This window comes from Solanum dulcamara, chromosome 10, assembly GCF_947179165.1.
Source record: "Solanum dulcamara chromosome 10, daSolDulc1.2, whole genome shotgun sequence".
NCBI lineage: Eukaryota > Viridiplantae > Streptophyta > Magnoliopsida > Solanales > Solanaceae > Solanum > Solanum dulcamara.
This window is the reverse complement of record NC_077246.1, coordinates 61,571,340-61,590,173: the sequence shown is the minus strand read 5'-3', so window position 1 is coordinate 61,590,173 and position 18,834 is coordinate 61,571,340. Positions and strand designations below refer to the sequence as shown.

The 18,834-nt window shown below is 33.9% G+C and overlaps 1 protein-coding gene and 1 pseudogene across 1 annotated transcript; both read right to left on the bottom strand.

Moving 5' to 3' along the window:
- Window positions 1-1,416: 1,416 nt before the first annotated feature.
- LOC129871581 (uncharacterized) lies at window positions 1,417-8,227 on the bottom strand (annotated as a pseudogene).
- An 8,819-nt stretch (window positions 8,228-17,046) lies between these two features.
- LOC129871438 (uncharacterized) lies at window positions 17,047-18,089 on the bottom strand. Its single transcript, XM_055946351.1, has one exon. The coding sequence runs from the start codon at window positions 17,965-17,967 to the stop codon at window positions 17,254-17,256; it is 714 nt and encodes a 237-aa protein (XP_055802326.1). The 5' UTR covers window positions 17,968-18,089; the 3' UTR covers window positions 17,047-17,253.
- Window positions 18,090-18,834: the final 745 nt, after the last annotated feature.

Genomic DNA, 18,834 nt, shown 5'->3' with positions numbered 1-18,834 from the left:
ATATCAATTTTGTGTTTCTGTAGATCACTGAAGGCTTTTTCAATAGTTATACTTTTCATCCGTGTCGAATTCTCTTCTAATTCAACTTTAATATGTATGCAATTCATTTTTTATTCAAGTTTAATTCATTTTTCATTCAAGTTTAATTCATAATGCAGGTTTCAGTTTGATAACACTACTGAAATATTTTTTCATTAACGTAGCTATGTATTGGCATTATAAAAAAGAAGAAGATATATTTTACATGAACAAAAAACTATATTAAAAGTGTATTTTACATGAACAAAAATCATCTTAAAAAAATAGCTATGTATTGCATTATAAACTTTAATATGTATGCAATTCATTTTTCATTCAAGTTTAATTCATTTTTCATTCAAGTTTAATTCATAATGCAGGTTTCAGTTTGATAACACTACTAAAACACTTTTTCATTAACGTGTCATCAAACATGTCCTAAAAAATTAAAATTAATTCTAATAATACTAAATGACAAGAATTTGAAAACATCACTATGACTAGCTTTGATAAAAGAAAAATGGGACAAGTTCAAATCATCAACAAATGCACGGGGAGATGCAGTTCTACTAAAATCATGAAGAAATACTATTATTATGCTGATAAATCCTTTTCTAGACAGCAACTAATTGAATATTGCAAGATATAATATCAAACTTGAGACCAAAATTAACTCTATTAGGTAGTTCTTAAGAGGACTGTTGTAGGCTTAACTAAGGGACATATGAGATGCAGTCATGACGTATTCGTAATTCACATGGTCAAGAAACAAGATTTATCATTTAACGGATGAGAATTTTAACAATGAGAAAGAATTGAGAAGAAAACAGGCGAGAAAGAAAGCTATGTATTGCATTATAAACTTTAATATGTATGCAATTCATTTTTCATTCAAGTTTAATTCATTTTTCATTCAAGTTTAATTCATAATGCAGGTTTCAGTTTGATAACACTACTGAAACACTTTTTCATTAACGTAGCTATGTATTGGCATTATAAAAAAAGAAGAAGATATATTTTATATGAACAAAAAACTATATTAAAAGTGTATTTTACATGAACAAAAATCATCTTTAAAAAATAGCTATGTATTGCATTATAAAATTTAACATGTATGCAATTCATTTTTCATTCAAGTTTAATTCATAATGCAGGTTTCAGTTTGATAACACTACTAAAACACTTTTTCATTAACGTATCTATGTATTGGCTTTATAAAAAAAAAGATATATTTTACATGAACAAAAACTATATTAAAAGTGTATTTTACATGAATAAAAATCATCTTTAAAAAGATAGCATAAAACAATCTTCAAAACCTAACTAATACATCAGCTATAAACTGTTTTTAGACAACATAGTTTTCATAGACATTTTAACTAATATAACTACATTTATTTATTTATGTGGTCTTTCGTCTTCACTTTGAAGATTACTCTTTTGCTTCTTCACTGAATATTCTCATAGTAGAGCCCCAAACCTCTTTCGGAGACTATCTGCACTTAGTTGTTGATTTGCAATATCCTGGCCATTGCTCACTAACTCCGCAAATACAGCCACAAAAACTCCATAGTCTCTACAAAATTTAAAATATAAAATCATTATAAAAATAATATTGAGTTTAATAAGACCAATACAAAAGATAGTATTTATTTGATAAACAATTAAACTTACAATGAATCTTCTTGTTGTTTAGGAATTCCTTCAGTTATGAACTTAGATTCAATGAGCTCAAACTCATTTTTTCCATTGTATTTAGGTGATTCCTTCAATTCAGGACGCTTATCATAGGATTTGACCACACTCAAGTAGTATGGTAAAATCAATGAAATCATGCCAGCAGTGTTTTGAGTCAGAAAATTGTAACACCCCAGAACTTTTTTCGCAAAGACTCGAACATTTCTCCACGTGTGTGTAGATTCGAACCGAAGGACTTGTAATTATATACATGAGTTAGGATTAATTCCTAAGTATTTGAAGTGTGTTAGATGTGTTTAGGGGTCATAAGGAATCTCTAACACCAAGTCGATTCCAAAGAATCCCAATCGATTAAGTTTTTGGACGAATTAGTATAAGGGTCAACTTTAAATGACCATGTCTCCTAAAATAGGATGAATTGGATGGCCCATGACCTATTAAATTAAAGGTCTTCGAGTCTTCTTTCCAACGCCGCCAACATTGTAATTTTTGGAGTTTGGAGTCAAAAGTTATGACTATCCTAAGACGGACTAGTACTGCAGGAATTTCAGGCCTGGGTGACAACTGTTGGAAACCTGGGCTTGGCGCCGCAGTGGCGCAATGCGCCACTATCGCGCCAGAAACAAGCCTCAGTAGTTTGGTCCCTAGCGCGGCGCGCCACTACGAGATATGCAGGGTTTTCAAGCCTATTTTCCAGAACCCAGAAAATATAGGCTTGGCGCTGTAAGGGCGCGACGCGCCACTATCGCACCACAAAATAGCCTCAATAGTTTGGTCCCTGGCGCGATGCATCACTATTGGGTTGCAGGGTTTTTAAACCTATTCGACTTGGCGATGCGCCACTATCGCACCAGGAGCATTTTTAGCCTGTTTTCCAGATTTTTGGAGAAAGGGCAATTTGGGTATTTCCCCAAATTATATATACACTATCCTTGGATGTTTTGGGACCATTCTTTTCATTCCCTCTCTCTCTAAAAAGCCCTAGAATTTCCCTCTCTTCTTCTCCAAATCCTTCTCCAACAAAGAGTGCCTTCAAGAGCTTCAAGAATTCAAGCCTTTCCATTGAAGACCCAACAACAAGGTTTTTTCAAAATCTACTCTAAGGTATGTAAGGCTAACCCAAAATATGGATTGAGTTCTTCCATATGCCCATAGATGTGTTGGATAAAGAGTGTGAAAGATTTGAACCTTCTAGGAAGGTTTTCTTGAAATTTTCCTAAACCCTAGAATATTTTCATATGCTAGAAATTGATGGATGATTTTAATGACTTGAGTTACTAAATAGTTATCTTTCATATTATTGACTACAAATGGACCTTTGCATATAAATTAATATGTATTGATGGTATTCTTGAGTTGAGTTTTGTTGAGAGTATGGATTCATGTTTCCTTCACATGAACCCAAGATGAGATTTCTTTTTGGTCATAATTGTCTTGAGTTTGAGATGGATGGTTTGGGTATAGGTGTTGATTGGAATGAGAAGAATGAATTGGAATAGTTATGAATGTGAATGGCATAAAAATAATTAAAACATTGGTAGAGCTAAAATGTCACTTTGATTTCTATAAATGGAATGTAGAATTAAATAAGGATTTTGGAGTAGATATTTGATGATGATGTGAATGATGATATATGATGATGATGCGATGATGATGTTTGATGATGATGTGAATGATGATATATGATGATGATGCGATGATGATGTTTGATGATGATGTGAATGATGATATATGATGATGATGCAATAATGATGTTTGATGATGATGTGAATGATGATATTTGACGATGATGTGAATGAAGAGGCTATGTTGATGAGGATGTTGTATGATGAAGTAGATTGGAGCCTAATGTGATTATGTGACATGTGATTTGCATAATTTGAGTTGATTGGAGTCTTATGAACATTTTGAAAATAAATGATCTCTTGAGAAGGAGTTTTAAATAAATGATTGTGAACATTTTTGCATAAACTATTTATACGCTATTTTGAGTTTTAAAGAATGATTATTTCCATCTATGATTTTAAAAAGGAGTTTAAGCATGAGTTGAGTTTGAGAAGTCTTTTAATTAGTTTTGAACATGAGTATTTTGAGTATAAATGAGTTGAACATTTTTACTTTAAAAATGCCGATTTTTGAGATTGAGTTGAGATTGTATAAATTTTAAAGAGAAGAGTTTGATGATTTGAGATGAGTCTATTTGAAAGAAGGTTCAAGGAGGCCAGATTTGATTGAGTTTTGAAAAGAGTCCAATGAAACTAAATGAGTTGATTTAAAAGAGTCCAATGAGGCTAAATGAGTATTTTGAATATTTTACTCACTTGATAGATATGAGCATATTGAGTCTTGGGAGGAGTATCGAACACCGAATTGGGTAAGAGTATAGTCCATACTCGAACCAATAAACTATGTCGCCAAACGTAGGAGGGGATTGAACCGTTAAAGTCGGATGCTTCCCATGGGATCGAACCGTTAAAGTCGGATATTTCCCATTTTACTATCCTGACATGATAGGACTTGGTTGGATTGGATCCATGATTGGTTGATCATTCATACCCTGGCAAAGTATGAACGGATATGGAAACAACGTAGGATTGTTGTACTATCACTCGCTCATATGGTGATAGTTGTCGGTTAGAGAAACTCCCAATTGAATGGATTGTGCTTGATATGATTGGTTTGATTGTGATTGTAGATGATTGAGTTGAATTTTAAAAAATTGCATGATTTAATTTGCATATTTATTGAGTTGAGTTCTTTGAGTTGATTGTTGAATTGATTGTATATGATCGGATTGGATTAGATGATATGTGATTGGATTGTGTACGATTGGATCGGGTTAGATGATGTGTGATGGATTGGATTAGGTGATATGTGATTGGGTTGAATAGAATGATATATGATTGAATTGGATTGAATGATTTAATTGAATTGTATCGTACATGATCAGACTGGATTGGATGGTTTATGATTGGTCTTTGTCTAAAATGTATTCTTACTTTAGACTTATGATACTTTGATTGAGTCTCTCTTATCTTTCTAATTTGAGATATTTGAACCGACGTTATTCTTTCATGAGGTACGTTTCATTCTGCCATATTACATACTCATACATTCTATGTACTGACGTCCATTTGGACCTGCATCGTTTCATGATGCAGAGACAGGTTTAAGAGATCGTCAATAAAAGCACCATTGAGGATCTATACACACTCAGCGTATTAGTGAGTCCTTCCCTACATCTGGAGGACACCGCTTATATCATTCTTGCATCGAGTTAGCCCTTTTCATTTTGATTTGAGGTAGCCATGAACATGTCATTGGCACCAATTAGATAGTAGTGATAGAGGCTTCATAGACCAAATAGTGATGGGTCGATTGAGTATTTTCTTTCCTTGAATTATTCTTGTCAAACTATTTTAATGACAAAGATTGAAGTTTGATTTGTTGGCCCATGGCCTTTCTTTCTTGAGTTAGATTGTTGATTTGGGATTTGCCCACCAAATATTCTCTTTATTATAAGTCTTCCGCTGATTGAATGAATGAACGGATGTGTGATCAGGCTATGTGGTTCGTTTGGGAGCCAGAAATGGTTCCCGAGTGCCGGTCATGTCTAGGATACCCTCTCGGGGCGTGACAAAAATTCACCCCCCACCTAATCGGAAATGAATCATACACCTTCAAAGACCTATCAACAATATCAAACACAACAAAAATCCAATGATAACCCTCTTTAATGATTACTGGAAAGAGAACATAATCCACTTTGTCCCATGGGGTGCTTGCCAACAATTGGTGTCCTCATATATACTCAGTAATAGCATCCGAAGCTTTGATTCCAAATTTCTTCTTATTTTCATGAGCTTCATAAAGTTGAAAATAAGATTGAGAAATCTTTGTCTTGAATAGAAAATCAGTAATTGTAAATCGAACATTATTGTTGGTTTCATACTTTCCCTTCTTTCTAATATAATAAAAAATGACGTCAAGATGCTGCAAAAGATTAAAAATGATGTCAAGTGTCAAATAATACTTCAAATCTGTAGCAAGTGTCAATTTAGTGAGCTCATTAGAGCTTGTCCAAAAAATTGGGAGAAGAAGTTGATTTAGAAAAATGAGGGTGTTCAACTAGAGTTTACATAACTAACCTCATCATTCCATGCTTGACCAGAATGTGCCAATTTGAAAAACCATTCTTTTGCTTATACATTGCAAACACCTAATTCAAATGCTGGCTTGAGGACATTAACAGCATCTGGGTATGGTTTTTTTCCCCTTTAAAGCATAAAAAAATGAAATTTTCAGTCAGTTAACTCATTTAAACTAAAGAAAAAATTTGACATATAAAAGAACAAACATAAATAAATTACCTCTTTTTTGTACCCGTATAAAGCCACGAAGTGAATGAATCTATCAAATCAGATTCATCATCTACTCCGATTACAAGTGAAAAGGGATGTTTTATCTCAAATATTTAACGTGTTACACATAAATTCCCTCCAGATTCAAAATGTTGTATATAAGGAGATTTAATTGACTTTCCTGGAAATTTTTTTCTTGCACGCTTCTTCGGTGTCACTTTCTTTTTATTTTCATCAATAGTGGCTTTCTTTTTCTTTTTTTTTCCTCAATAGTGGCTGCCTTTTTATTTTTGTTTTCCTCAACAATGGCTTTCTTTCTTAGATATGATGCTTCTGTCTTACGGATCTGGGAAAGATCTTCAACACACAACATGAAGTCATCGAGCGTTTGAAGAGTTTTTTGACAACTCTTTGCCGCATCGACATCAGTAGACGCATCACAATCTAGTTCACCTTTGTTAGTTGCACTACTATTAGGTTGCGCCTCAACTAAATTAAGATCAACATCCTCTTCTCCTATATACAAAATATTTTTTTTAATAATGCATTAAGGGAGGAGCAGGTAGACAAAGAAGTTTATTTGAACTTTCAAAATAAAACTAATACCATTTATATTAGCAACAACCTCAGATAAAACATGTTCAATAGAAATTCCTGCAACATCTTCATCTGTACATAACATGAATAATTTAAACAAAGTTGAATGAAAGTATATAAAATGTGTATTATATTTGTATTAAACCCTTCATTACCAATTTTGCTTTCAGAATTCCCAACAGTAGCAAATTTAACGGAAGCTTTAAATACTTGAGATTTTTCATGCTGAGTTGATTCTACAACTTGAGTGTCATGCCCTCTCGACACATGTATTGATGCATCAACACAAGGAGAAAATGTTGTGTGTAATTAAAATATATTACAAGAAAAATATGTGAATAAAAACAATTGGGAAAACCAAAAAAAAAGTGCAGTAGTTGTTGTTGACTATTGTTGATGCGATAGCCAAAACCTTGCACACTTTGCAGTGATTCAGAATGTTATAGATGTATTAAAAACAGAAACGAACCTCCATTGAAGTCTAATCCACCCGAAAATATCTCGCCAGCCTTTTTGTTAGATGATTCCCCAGCCTTTTGAGTACAAGAACTGTTGATGTCTCTCTTAGCAAACAACAAAGAAATATTCTTCAATAATTGTTTGTTGGAATTCATCACAAATTCTTTCATTTGAATAGATTGTAAGTCTATCTTCTCTTCAAGAGCTTTGTGATTTTCATTCTTCTAGTATATAATCAAATATAACACAAATATTAGAATAACAGTTTTGAAAAAGATAAAGCCTAAAGCCAACTTAGCTTATACCTGTACAAGTTCTTTTCTCAACTCTATAACCTCCTTGGTCAACATATCTAGACTATGCTTTGATCCTTTCGGCTCCAATTTCAAAATTTCAGAATGGTAATCACGAGGTTCAGGAAGCCTCAATTTAGATACCTCATCTTCACTTGCCATTATATGCTCACACTGAAATTAAAATACAGAAACAAATAGATGTATTAACTTGAGTTGAACTAATATATATATATATATATATATGTCATAAATTATATTAACTTTGTATAGATACCTTACATTTTTTTTAAGGGAACAGACCCTACACGAGGCTCCCACCTCTCGTGCACAGTCAGGGGTTGAGCAACACCCCCAAGCCTTAACATAAATAACAAAAGTAAAAATACAAGGAGGGGGACATAAAACCTTACCTCCGATCCTATGTTGGTTCATAAGTCGGCTAACCTACTAAGGTCGGCTAACTCATCCCCGGTACAAAAAAGGGGCTAACTATAACTAGAAAGCAGTAAACCTATGAGAGGACTCCTCCCAGTACAAATCGGCTAAGAAAGCATAAATGAGGGAGACTCTCCCCTTCCATGAGAATACAATAAAGTAACCTACACTAGTCCTATTCAAATATGCTACGACTCAGACATAGCTACATTGAAGAAGAACAAGTATACGAAACTTCTATCTCACATGGGATGGGAAAATTATCTTCATCTTTGCCTTTTTAAGCCATATCATACCAAGTAGGTCCAAAGGAATTATGTAGCCACATCAAAGGCAGGAAGATACCTTACATTTCGTAGGCATGAAGATGCCATTTTCAATATGCTTTTGCCAAGGACTTTCAGCAACTGTTTTCCACCTCAAAATTCTTGAAATAGAATCAGAAATTCGAAGAGCTAAATCTTCATCGACTCTTGAACAACACTCAAAAATCCAAATTTGAAGAGCAAGAGGCAATCCACTTAATCTATAGTATTGATTTGTTGAATTAAGCTTGTGCCTCACATTATCAAGCAACTTCTTGTAGACATCTAAACCCCACGGGTAAGAATTGAATTATTCACTTTCCACAAGGTAGAAATCTCTATTAATAATTTGGTATTCATTATTCTCATATGAGAACAAAAAATTATTAATAAAGAACAAAACAGCTAGTGAAACGGTGGAATCATCATCTATGAATTTTTTTGATAAAAACAACTCGCGTAGATGATTTTTTTGAACAGTGATTTGTTCAGAAAAATAATTGCTCAACAACCGACAAGGATAATCTGGAACATTAATAAAGAAACCATCACTAACATAATTTAAGTCTGTAATTAACCCAAATTCCCTAAGCCCAAAAAATAGCATTTTCTCATTTAATTCAACAGCAAACACATCATCTAGTGTGTGTTTTAACTCCCTATTCATAAGGCAATGAATAAGTTGGAGTTGTGTGGTCACTTTTGGAAGGTCAAGAAAGTAACCAAAACAAGTATTCCTAAACAACTCGAGCTGTTTTTCAGATAAGGAAAGTTTTATTTTCTCAATCACGTCATGATTAGTATATGACGACCACCTACTTGAAGAACACAAAACATCTGGATGTCTCCAGAATTTACGATCCTGCATATAAATAATATCAATCTATCACTATAGATAATTATATCTTAACATGAACCCTCAAATAGGACTTAAAAGATATGTGAGATTTCAAAGAAAGAAGAGTAGCTTTATCAGTGCTAATATTAGCTAGTGAAGAAGTATGGTGATGAAGCATAATGAAAACTACAAGAGAAAATAGAAGATTGCAAATTCTACCCATGACTGTTTTTATATTGGAATGTCTTTTATATGACAATAATTGATAATACAAAACAATGATCTTAGAAGATCTATTTATTGATATCAAATCTGGCTTTGGTCTTAATCTCAATAATAAGATAAGATAAATACAAAAGATTAAGGGATTATGAATCTAACGTAAGAAGTGATTTCAAAATAGAGAAACTGCACTCGACAATAAATCAGAATTTTATCAAACTACACTTGATTTAAAGTGACCATACAGAGATACTATAGAGTGTAGATATATAACAAGGAGATAATGTGTGTGTAATACACATTTTCGTTCAAAGTTTAATTCATTTTTGTGGTGTACAGATCACTGAAAACTTTTTTCAATTAACTACAGATTTCATTCATCTCTAATTTTCTTCTAATTCAACTTTAATGCATGTGTAATACATTTTAGTTCAAAGTTTAATTCATTTTTATTTATTTATTTAAAAAAATAAATAAATTTCAACACAAAAGATCTAACAATTCATGGCAAAACTCTCAACAATCACTGATATAATAAACTTGAGCAAATAAATTTAGACTATAACAAAAGTATCAAATACACAAAAAAATTTCTTCAACATCTAGCACACAAGTTCAAAACAACAACAAACTAAGAAAATACACATAAACAGATTGAAAATGCCATCAGTTAAATAATGTGTTGGTAGAATGGCATACCGGATATAAACTCTCCGGTAGAACCATTTTTTTGCACAATCGATTTTGACTTTTTGGATTCTTCTCCTGAGCAATTGTAGGTCTCACTTTCTTTGACTGAAATTGAAGAGGTAAATCCTCAAAATCATCATCACTGTCAACAAATTTCTTAGATTCCGATGCAACATCAACTTGTTTTCTTTTCGATTTAGATTTAGAACTCAATTTACTGATTTTTTTCTTACTTCTACCGCCCTTTTTCTTCACATGCAATGCTTGGAGATTTTGATTAACCTCACCACCAGCTTCTTCTGGAGATTGATTTGCAGAAATTCCCAAACTAAAAGTAGGACCGACATTCACTTCACCACTGCCGGCTGAATCAACAATTCGAATTCGTGGGCTTCTTCTAGGAAATTTCTGACCTTTCATTACAATTGTGCACCTAAAATCTATGAGTTCCATCTGAAACAAACAAAAAGATGAAGAATAAGGGAAGAATGAAGAAGAGATGAAGGAATAAGAGAGACAGACGCTGAAACTGAAGAAAAACTCTTATTGATAGAGATATAGACGCTGAACTAAAACCCTTATTGAAAGAGAGAGATAAAGCCTTTTTCTTTTCAAATAAAAAGGGGGCATAATTAGGGGTGTTCATGATTCGGTTTGGGTCGGTTATTGATTAAAATCATAACCAAACCAATTTAATCGGTTATTAAATGTCTAAAACCATAACCAAACCAAGTAAAATAATAACCACGGGTTTGGTTATTGTCGGTTTGGTTCGGTTTGATTCGGTTATTCGGTTTATGACTAGCCGAGATAATTCAAATATTCTCTCTCTACATTCTTCAAATTCTTATGAACCTCTTTTTTGCTCACGACTCACAGAGGTTCAAAACAGAAAAGGAAACAACTTAAACATTCGGGAAAAAAAGAAAACAACTTAAAATCAATTTAAAATTTGAAAAACTCCCTACAAACCTTCTCAAAATTTGACAATCTTATACTTGGGGTTGAGGAGTTGAGGTTTCTCTTGAGCCTTCACTGTTAGTCTATGACTGTGAGTCTGTGACTTTGTGAGAAACCAACGTGAGAGGAACAAAAATGTAAAAGGAAAAACAGATACTAGGGTTTTAAAGTTTTAACTTTTACTTTATGTTGCTGCCTGCTGCTCAAGTGTTTAGTGCTTATTAGAAATTTAGGATTTAGAATTGGGCTTGAGAGTTGGGATAATGGGCTTGGATTGTTGGACTTGTACCGCTGTTTAGTGTTTATTAGAATTTATAATTGGGCTTGAGAGTTGGGTTTGGATTATTGGGCCTTAAAAATAAGTATATTAATATTAAATTAATAATTAAAAGGTATAAAATATTTTTAATTATTTATGAAAAATTAATATTATACATATAAATAATTATAAATTTTAAGTATATAATTATCGGTTTGGTTCGGTTATTTATTCGGTTATTTTTTTCTATAACCATAACCAAATCAAATATTATCGGTTATTCAAATTTAAAACCAAACCAAACTGAATGTCGGTTTTTTTATTCGGTTTGGTTAAATTTTCAGTTTGATTTTGGTTTTAACCAAAACTGTGAACATCCCTAGGCATAATGTCTTATTTAATGAAAGTGTTGTTACTGATTGTTAAAAATGGTAATAAAATAAAAGTATATTTAAAAATGGTAAATATTTTTTAAAACACATTCAATTAAGTAATTTACCCATGTCACGCCCCGGAAGGGTACCCTAGGCGTGGGCCGGCACTCGAAGGCCATTTCTGACCTCCGAGCGAACCACCTGGTCCAGTCACACATTCAATCAATCACATTCCATTAGCGGAAAACTCAATTAAAGAAATATTATTCATATATGGGGCCGAAGGCCAAACATTTACAACCCAACAAGACAATAAAATAAGACTCTTCAAAATAACAGTTCGACCTCCCCACACTCCAGTCTATGAAGCCTCTATCAAAGTCTAAGAGGTGTCAATGACAAGTCCATGGCTACCAACAATCAAAGCAAAGGAAATGTCAACAAAACTGTACATGAAGGCTCAACATCCTCCGGAAACTAGGAGGACTCACCAACTAGCTGAGGGTGTATGTGGATCTTCAACAGAGCGCCGGTTGATGATCTCTAGTACCTGTCTCTGCATCATGAAACGATGCAGGCCAAATGGTATCAGTACATGGAATGTACGAGTATGTAAAATGGCCGAATACAACGAACATCAAGGAAGAATTAATCAACTCGGAAGCTCAACTCAAGAGGAATAACAACTCAATCAAATGTCCTAAGTCTAAACAAGAATATGATTTAGACGGGACCAATCACATACAATTCAACTCAATCTGACTCAGAGTACTATCAAGACCTATTTGGGAGTTTCTCTTAACCGACAACCATCACTTATGAGCCAGTGAAAGTACAACAAACTGACGTTGTTGCCGCATCCGTTCATACCTTGCCAGGGTATGAACGAATCAACAAATCATGGATCCAATCCAACCAAGTCCTATAATGTCAGGACAAATCTTTCGGGGAAGCATCCGACTTTATTGGTTCCATCCCCCCTACGTTTGGCGACGCAGTTATTGGGTTCGAGTATGGACTATACTCTTGCCCAATTCGGTGCTCGATACTCCTCCCAAGACTCAATGCTCATAAAACTCCATCCAATCAACTCAATCAAATCACATCGACAAGTCTCATTACAACCTTGTCAACTCATCAACTCTATCACAATCAAATCTCTTCTAATCATACTATCCGGTCAATCTCAATCATATCTTCAAAAGAAATTTAAATACACATATATAGCTGTCACGACCCGAATCCGGGTGTGATGGCACTCATCTCAACCCACCGAGATAAGTCAGCCTAATAACCAATGGAAAGTAAATGCGGAAGTAATTGAAATAAAGCAAGGTTTAACTTAGTCAAAAATAAATAAATAATCTCAAAATCCCCCAAGATTGGTTGTCACGTGTACAAGCCACTAATACATTACCGAAGTGCGAAAGAGAATACAGTCACAATGTCTTTGTCTCTAGAATAGGACTAAAACATAATAAAAGAGTAAGAGGTGTCCGCTAGATGAATGTAACAGCTACCTCAATACTCGGAATGATAGCCTCGGAAGTGGTAGAAAATGCTAGAAGATCAAGCAGGTCCGGGCTCACAACCTACACAAGTGTGGAAGCAAGGGGTGAGTACCAAATAACAGGTACTCAGCAAGTGGATAACTAAAACTAAGCCAAACTTGATAGACAAAAGTACTTCTGTCCTCCCAACCGAACCTCCTTAACTACAACCTGCATAAAACCAGTCCAACTCTACACTTGTACAATAACAACAACAATATAGTCCACGAATACTCATCAATAACCTCATCAATGAATCATCTCAAGTCAAGTTCAGCATATACAGAGCAATAAAGGGGTAAACACGAATTCACAACTATCAATAAAATGCGATGCAATGCAATGAGATGATGCATGTCTGTCCTATCGGTACACATCCGCTGAATTACAGTCCGGAACCCATGGGGGACATTTCTGTCCATGTAACCTGCCATGGAGCGTGTGGCCCGTCCCCTCAATATATATATCCTGCCACGGAGCGTGTGGCCCGACCCCTTTATTTCATAATACCTGCCACGGAGCGTGTGGCTCGACCCCTTTGTTTCATAATACCTACCACGGAGCGTGTGGCCCGACCCCTTTTATTTCATATCATTTTCAATCTCAACACAATATGTCAGAACCAATGCAATCAATTCATGTTCATATAATTCACGATAATAATATGACAACAACCATAATTTTTCCTATCTCACATCAACATAGTCATTTCACATGTCCAAAATAAATCCACAATCATAACATATCAATTCCACCAATACATGTCATTAGATCACCATTTTCTACCTCTCATCTTCATCTTTAAGGCCAATCATATAGTCAATAATCCAGTCTAATTCTCATTACTTCCTAATACACATAACACAGAAATACAAGCATCTATAAGCTTAAACTGAGGTTTAGAAATTCACTTGCCTTAATTAATCAAGCAATTACTCTGGTGCTTGAGCCTTTCCTTTTCGTTGGGCCTCCAAATAAGTATAATCTAATCAAATAAATAACCACAATAAGATTTCGAAACTAACAACACCCATATTATTATATGTCTAGCCTAGACCAAAAACTTACCCAAATCTATAATCAAGTTCCTAATGTTGATGTCAAATAACATGTCAACTCTCATATTTCCAAATTTTAAGCCTAGGGTTAGGTTCTAATGTCCCCAATATCATAAATTTAATAGAATTCATAAAATATAATATACCTAATATTTAATTGTCTATCTCAATATATCAAAATTTGGGAACTAACTCATTCTATGTCATTGAAGTCAAATCTGAAATTTTCTTTTCGATTATGTTCACTCATGATAAAATAAACTCACATGTCAAATTTCAGCTAAAACGGATCGTTATTCGACCCCCAAATCAAGATTTTATGTGAAGAACCCTAGGGTCATATTTTCTTACCCTAATATACCCTAAAAATATGTTCATAATCACATAAAAATTTTATGGAAAGGATGAGAATAATTACCTTAACGCCTTGGAATGAAAATCCTTATTTTTCTCTTCTCTTTTATTTTTCTTTTCCCCCTTTTTTTGTTTTTCTTCCTCCATTTTCTTTTTTTCCGTTTCTGTTCGTTTTACTCGTTTCCTTGTTTATATCTGATGGCTTAATGCCATCAGATTTTTTTGTATATATATATATATAATTTTCTTTTCTTTTCTTTTTTTATTTCTTTTCCTATTCCAAACTAATTATGTATTAAAATTTACAAATCCTACTAACCTATTTTAATAAATATAAGAAAAGTGGTATAGGGTGTTAAATAAATTAACACTTTAGTCCATCAATTAAATTAATTCTCTAAAATTATCCCTCAACAAATTAATCAAAATTATCGAATAGTCCAAATAACCCATTAAAATTTTACGGGAAGGGTCTCGTATGAAAGGAGGAGGACTCATTCTCAAAATGACCTAATGGGTCATTACAATAGCAACATCTAGATATAATCAATCATTTCCTCCATCCATATGAGAAATCTTTGAGACTCATCACAATTTCAAGACTTTAAATTTACATTTTTATAATAAGCAACATTTTTAAGAAAATAGCATCCTTTATCAAAATCTACATAGTCAAGAAGATCAATAAAACATATTTAACAACTCATTTTCATCAACTCATACTCACATAAAGGCTCATTTTGGGAACTTCTTAACGCAACAACATCAATACATATAGAATCAAATAAATAGGGGACAAAACTCATTTAAACTTAGACCATACCAAGAAACTCCATTTTCATGAACATCTAACCTCAAAGCAAGAATAGGGCACATGGGTGGACTCAACCCATGTTTTGGATAGCCTTACATACCTTAGTGAAGACTTGAAGAAAACCTTGTGGTTGGGTCTTCAATGGAGGACTCAAATCTTGAAGCTCTTGGACTCTTTTTGTTGGAAATGGAGAAGAAGAAGAAGAGAGAGAGAGAGAAGCTTCTAGGGCTTTTTAGAGAGAGAGTGAGGGCTGAAAATTTGTTCCCAAAATGTTCAAGGCTTGTGTATATATAATTTGGGACAATTCCCAAATTTCCCTCCCTCCAAAATTCTGAAAATTAGGCCAAAACGCCCTTGGCGCGATAGTGGCGTGTCGCGCCCTTACAGCGCCAAGGCCAATTTCGCCTAAAAACCTGCACACCTCGCAGTGGCGCGCCGTGCCAGAGACCAAACTACTGAGGCATGTTTCTGGCGCGATAGTGGCGCGTCGTGCCCTTACAGCGCCAAGGCCAAAGTTTCTGGGTTCTGGAAATTTGGCTTGAAAAAACCTGCACAACTTTTAGTGGCACGTCGCGCCAAGGACCAAACTACTGAGGCATGTTTCTGGCGCGATAGTGGCGCGTCGCGCCCTTACAGCGCCAAGGCCATTTCCCCAGCAGTTGTAACCCAGGCTAAAAATGGAATTCCTGCCGTGCTAGTTCACCTTAGGATCGTCGTATCTTTCAACTCCGAACTCCAAAATTCACATTCTTGGTGGCATTGGAAAGAAGACTCGACAACCTTTAATTTAATAGGTCGTGGGCCACCTAGATTTCCATCTTTCAAAAGATAGGGCCATTAGAAGTCGACCCCATACACGAACGCATCCTAACTTAGCCACGACGAACCTTTTTGGGACTTAGCTCGGTCCTAGGGGTCCTCAATGACCCCACATCACCTCCAACGCTCTTTAATTTCTCAGGGACTCATCTTAACTCAAGCACATACTTCGAAATAAATACGATGGGCCCCACACGTGTACAAGGAAGGCCCGAATCTTAGGGGAAAATTTTTTAGGGGTGTTACAACCCATTTATTATTTGGTTGAGTTCTTCTTCAGTTTGTTTTTAAATAAGAACAAATCAAACTAAATAATTTTAATATTTTAATTTAAACTCAAACCAAATATCGAACCATATGATTCATTACAATTTACACAATTTGAATCATTCAAATATCAAAATATGTGATTCATTGCACAATTTGAAATCATTCAAATAAAATACCATAATATTCCCTCAAATATATGACAAAAATGAATATTCATGGTGCCCTTTTTCTTAATAGCAAACATCAAAATACACTAAACTTAATTTGCTGCATTTTTCAAGATTCCTTCTGCACTTTTCATCAACTCGATAAATAAATTTCGATTATGAAACTAATCTTAAATAATCAGGCAACGTGGGTTCAAGAATCGAATAGAACGCTCTAATGTTTTTCAACAACGTTGGACTAAAACTGAAGGCTAGCCATTAAAAATAAGGAAGAGGAATAAGAATGTGAAACCAATTATATTTACAGAGAAAATTAGGGAGGACTTTCAAGTAAAAAGGAATGTACTTCTTTATTTTTAAAGAATTTGTAATAGAGAATATATTCAAAAAATAATAATTAATTAAAAGGGTTTAGTATTAAAAAGGTTAAATTAGTCAAACTATAACTATAATTTTTAAATATTAATGCTAAATAGGATAAAGGAATTGTTACCAAGAGCGATAGATTATTGAGAAAATTAATAACTAATTCAATATTTTTTGGGTTCTTCTTCACTGCATACATTAAAGCTAAAACAAAAGAAAGACTTGAATCTAAGAGGGGTATGCAACACGAACATCAAAGGATCTGTGGGCACAATAATCAACCGCAGAAGACATCTACAAAATTGTTTTGGCATTAGATTGTTGATCCTTCATGTAGTCTTGTTTAATGTGTGGGCATCTCATAGCGGCAAAGTGGGCAGTAATGACTCTTCTCTAACCACTTGGTAATACACTCACCATGAAACATATGAGAACAAGGCAAGCGCAGTACTTGAGTTTCCTCCCCTATCTCATCTAGACATACCAAACACTCATCGTTGCTATTTATTTCATCAGCTTCCATCGGCTCTAGCAACTCTATTGATGATTTACTAGCAGCCACCATTCCATACGTTGATAATTCTTCTTCCAATGCTACCAAAATTCTACCATCGCATTCGTGATTAATCAGTAATGTCACATCCACAGATATCTCTGACATCCCTGTAGTCATCATTCTTTGCAATTTGTGAGTTGTACATTCAATTATAGTGTGGTATTGATCTTCAAACACGCCCTTAAAAAGCATTAACACTTCTGATATAGCGCGATCAAGTCTCTGATAGAGCTTGGTATCGGAAAGATGAATAACGATTTGGGTCGGCTTGGTTGAACCGTCCCATGTTATACCCACCCATACGGATTCTTGATCATTGGGTGGTATATACAAAAACTGTTGTATTATACTGAAATTAAAGTGAATGGTTAAATAGGGTAAAGAAGAAGAATATGAAGAAGCAATTGGGGGAATAATCAGTTTTTCTTGTTTGGAAATTGGTTTAACACTGACGAGAGAGCGCTCAAAGCAGCTGTGGCATACAAAGCCTGTTGGCAACATATTGCAAAACTTGAGAGGAGAAATCAGTAGTAACTAATGGAAACGTAGTGGACCTTTAAAGTGTATTTATAATATTACTAGCAAACCAAATTTTATTAGGAATAGGATTAGTGTGTTTCTATATAATATTACTAGCAAACCTAAATTTATTTAGAAAAAGATTTGTGAGTTTCTAAATAATCTTACTAGCAAAACTAAATTTATTAAGAATGGGATTACTGAGTTTCTATATAATATTACTAGCAAAACTAAATTTATTAGGAATAGGATTAGTTAGTTTCTATATAATATTACTAGCAAACCTAAATTTATTAGGAATAGGATTAGTGTGTTTCTATATAATATTACTAGCAAACCTAAATTTATTTAGAAAAAGATTTGTGAGTTTCTAAATAATCTTACTAGCAAAACTAAATTTATTAAGAATGGGATTACTGAGTTTCTATATAATATTACTAGCAAAACTAAATTTATTAGGAATAGGATTAGTTAGTTTCTATATAATATTACTAGCAAACCTATATTTATTAAGAAACGCATTAGTGAGTGGCAAGCCTAATTTGATGAGAAAAAGGAATTACGTGATAATTTTTCCCCACGTAATGCATTATTAAGAAAAGTATAAGTACTTCCTAAGGTCCTTTTCTTTTAAAGGACGTTTTGGGAAATATAATTGGAAACTTCAAATACCTATTTTACAAATATTAATTGTATTTTTATTTAGGGAAAAGTAATTACAAAAAATTTAGCGCATCAAGAACATTTAACTAGAAAACTCATTTAGCGACAAAATTGAGGTTGGTCACTTCTTTTCATTTTCCTTTACATGTATTCCATATTAAATTCACCAATCTGTTCTTGGAGATT

What these genes read in the sequence shown, in the direction of transcription:
- LOC129871438 (XM_055946351.1), bottom strand. Translation starts at nt 17,967, where the DNA reads ATGTTGCCAACAGGCTTTGTATGCCACAGCTGCTTTGAGCGCTCTCTC.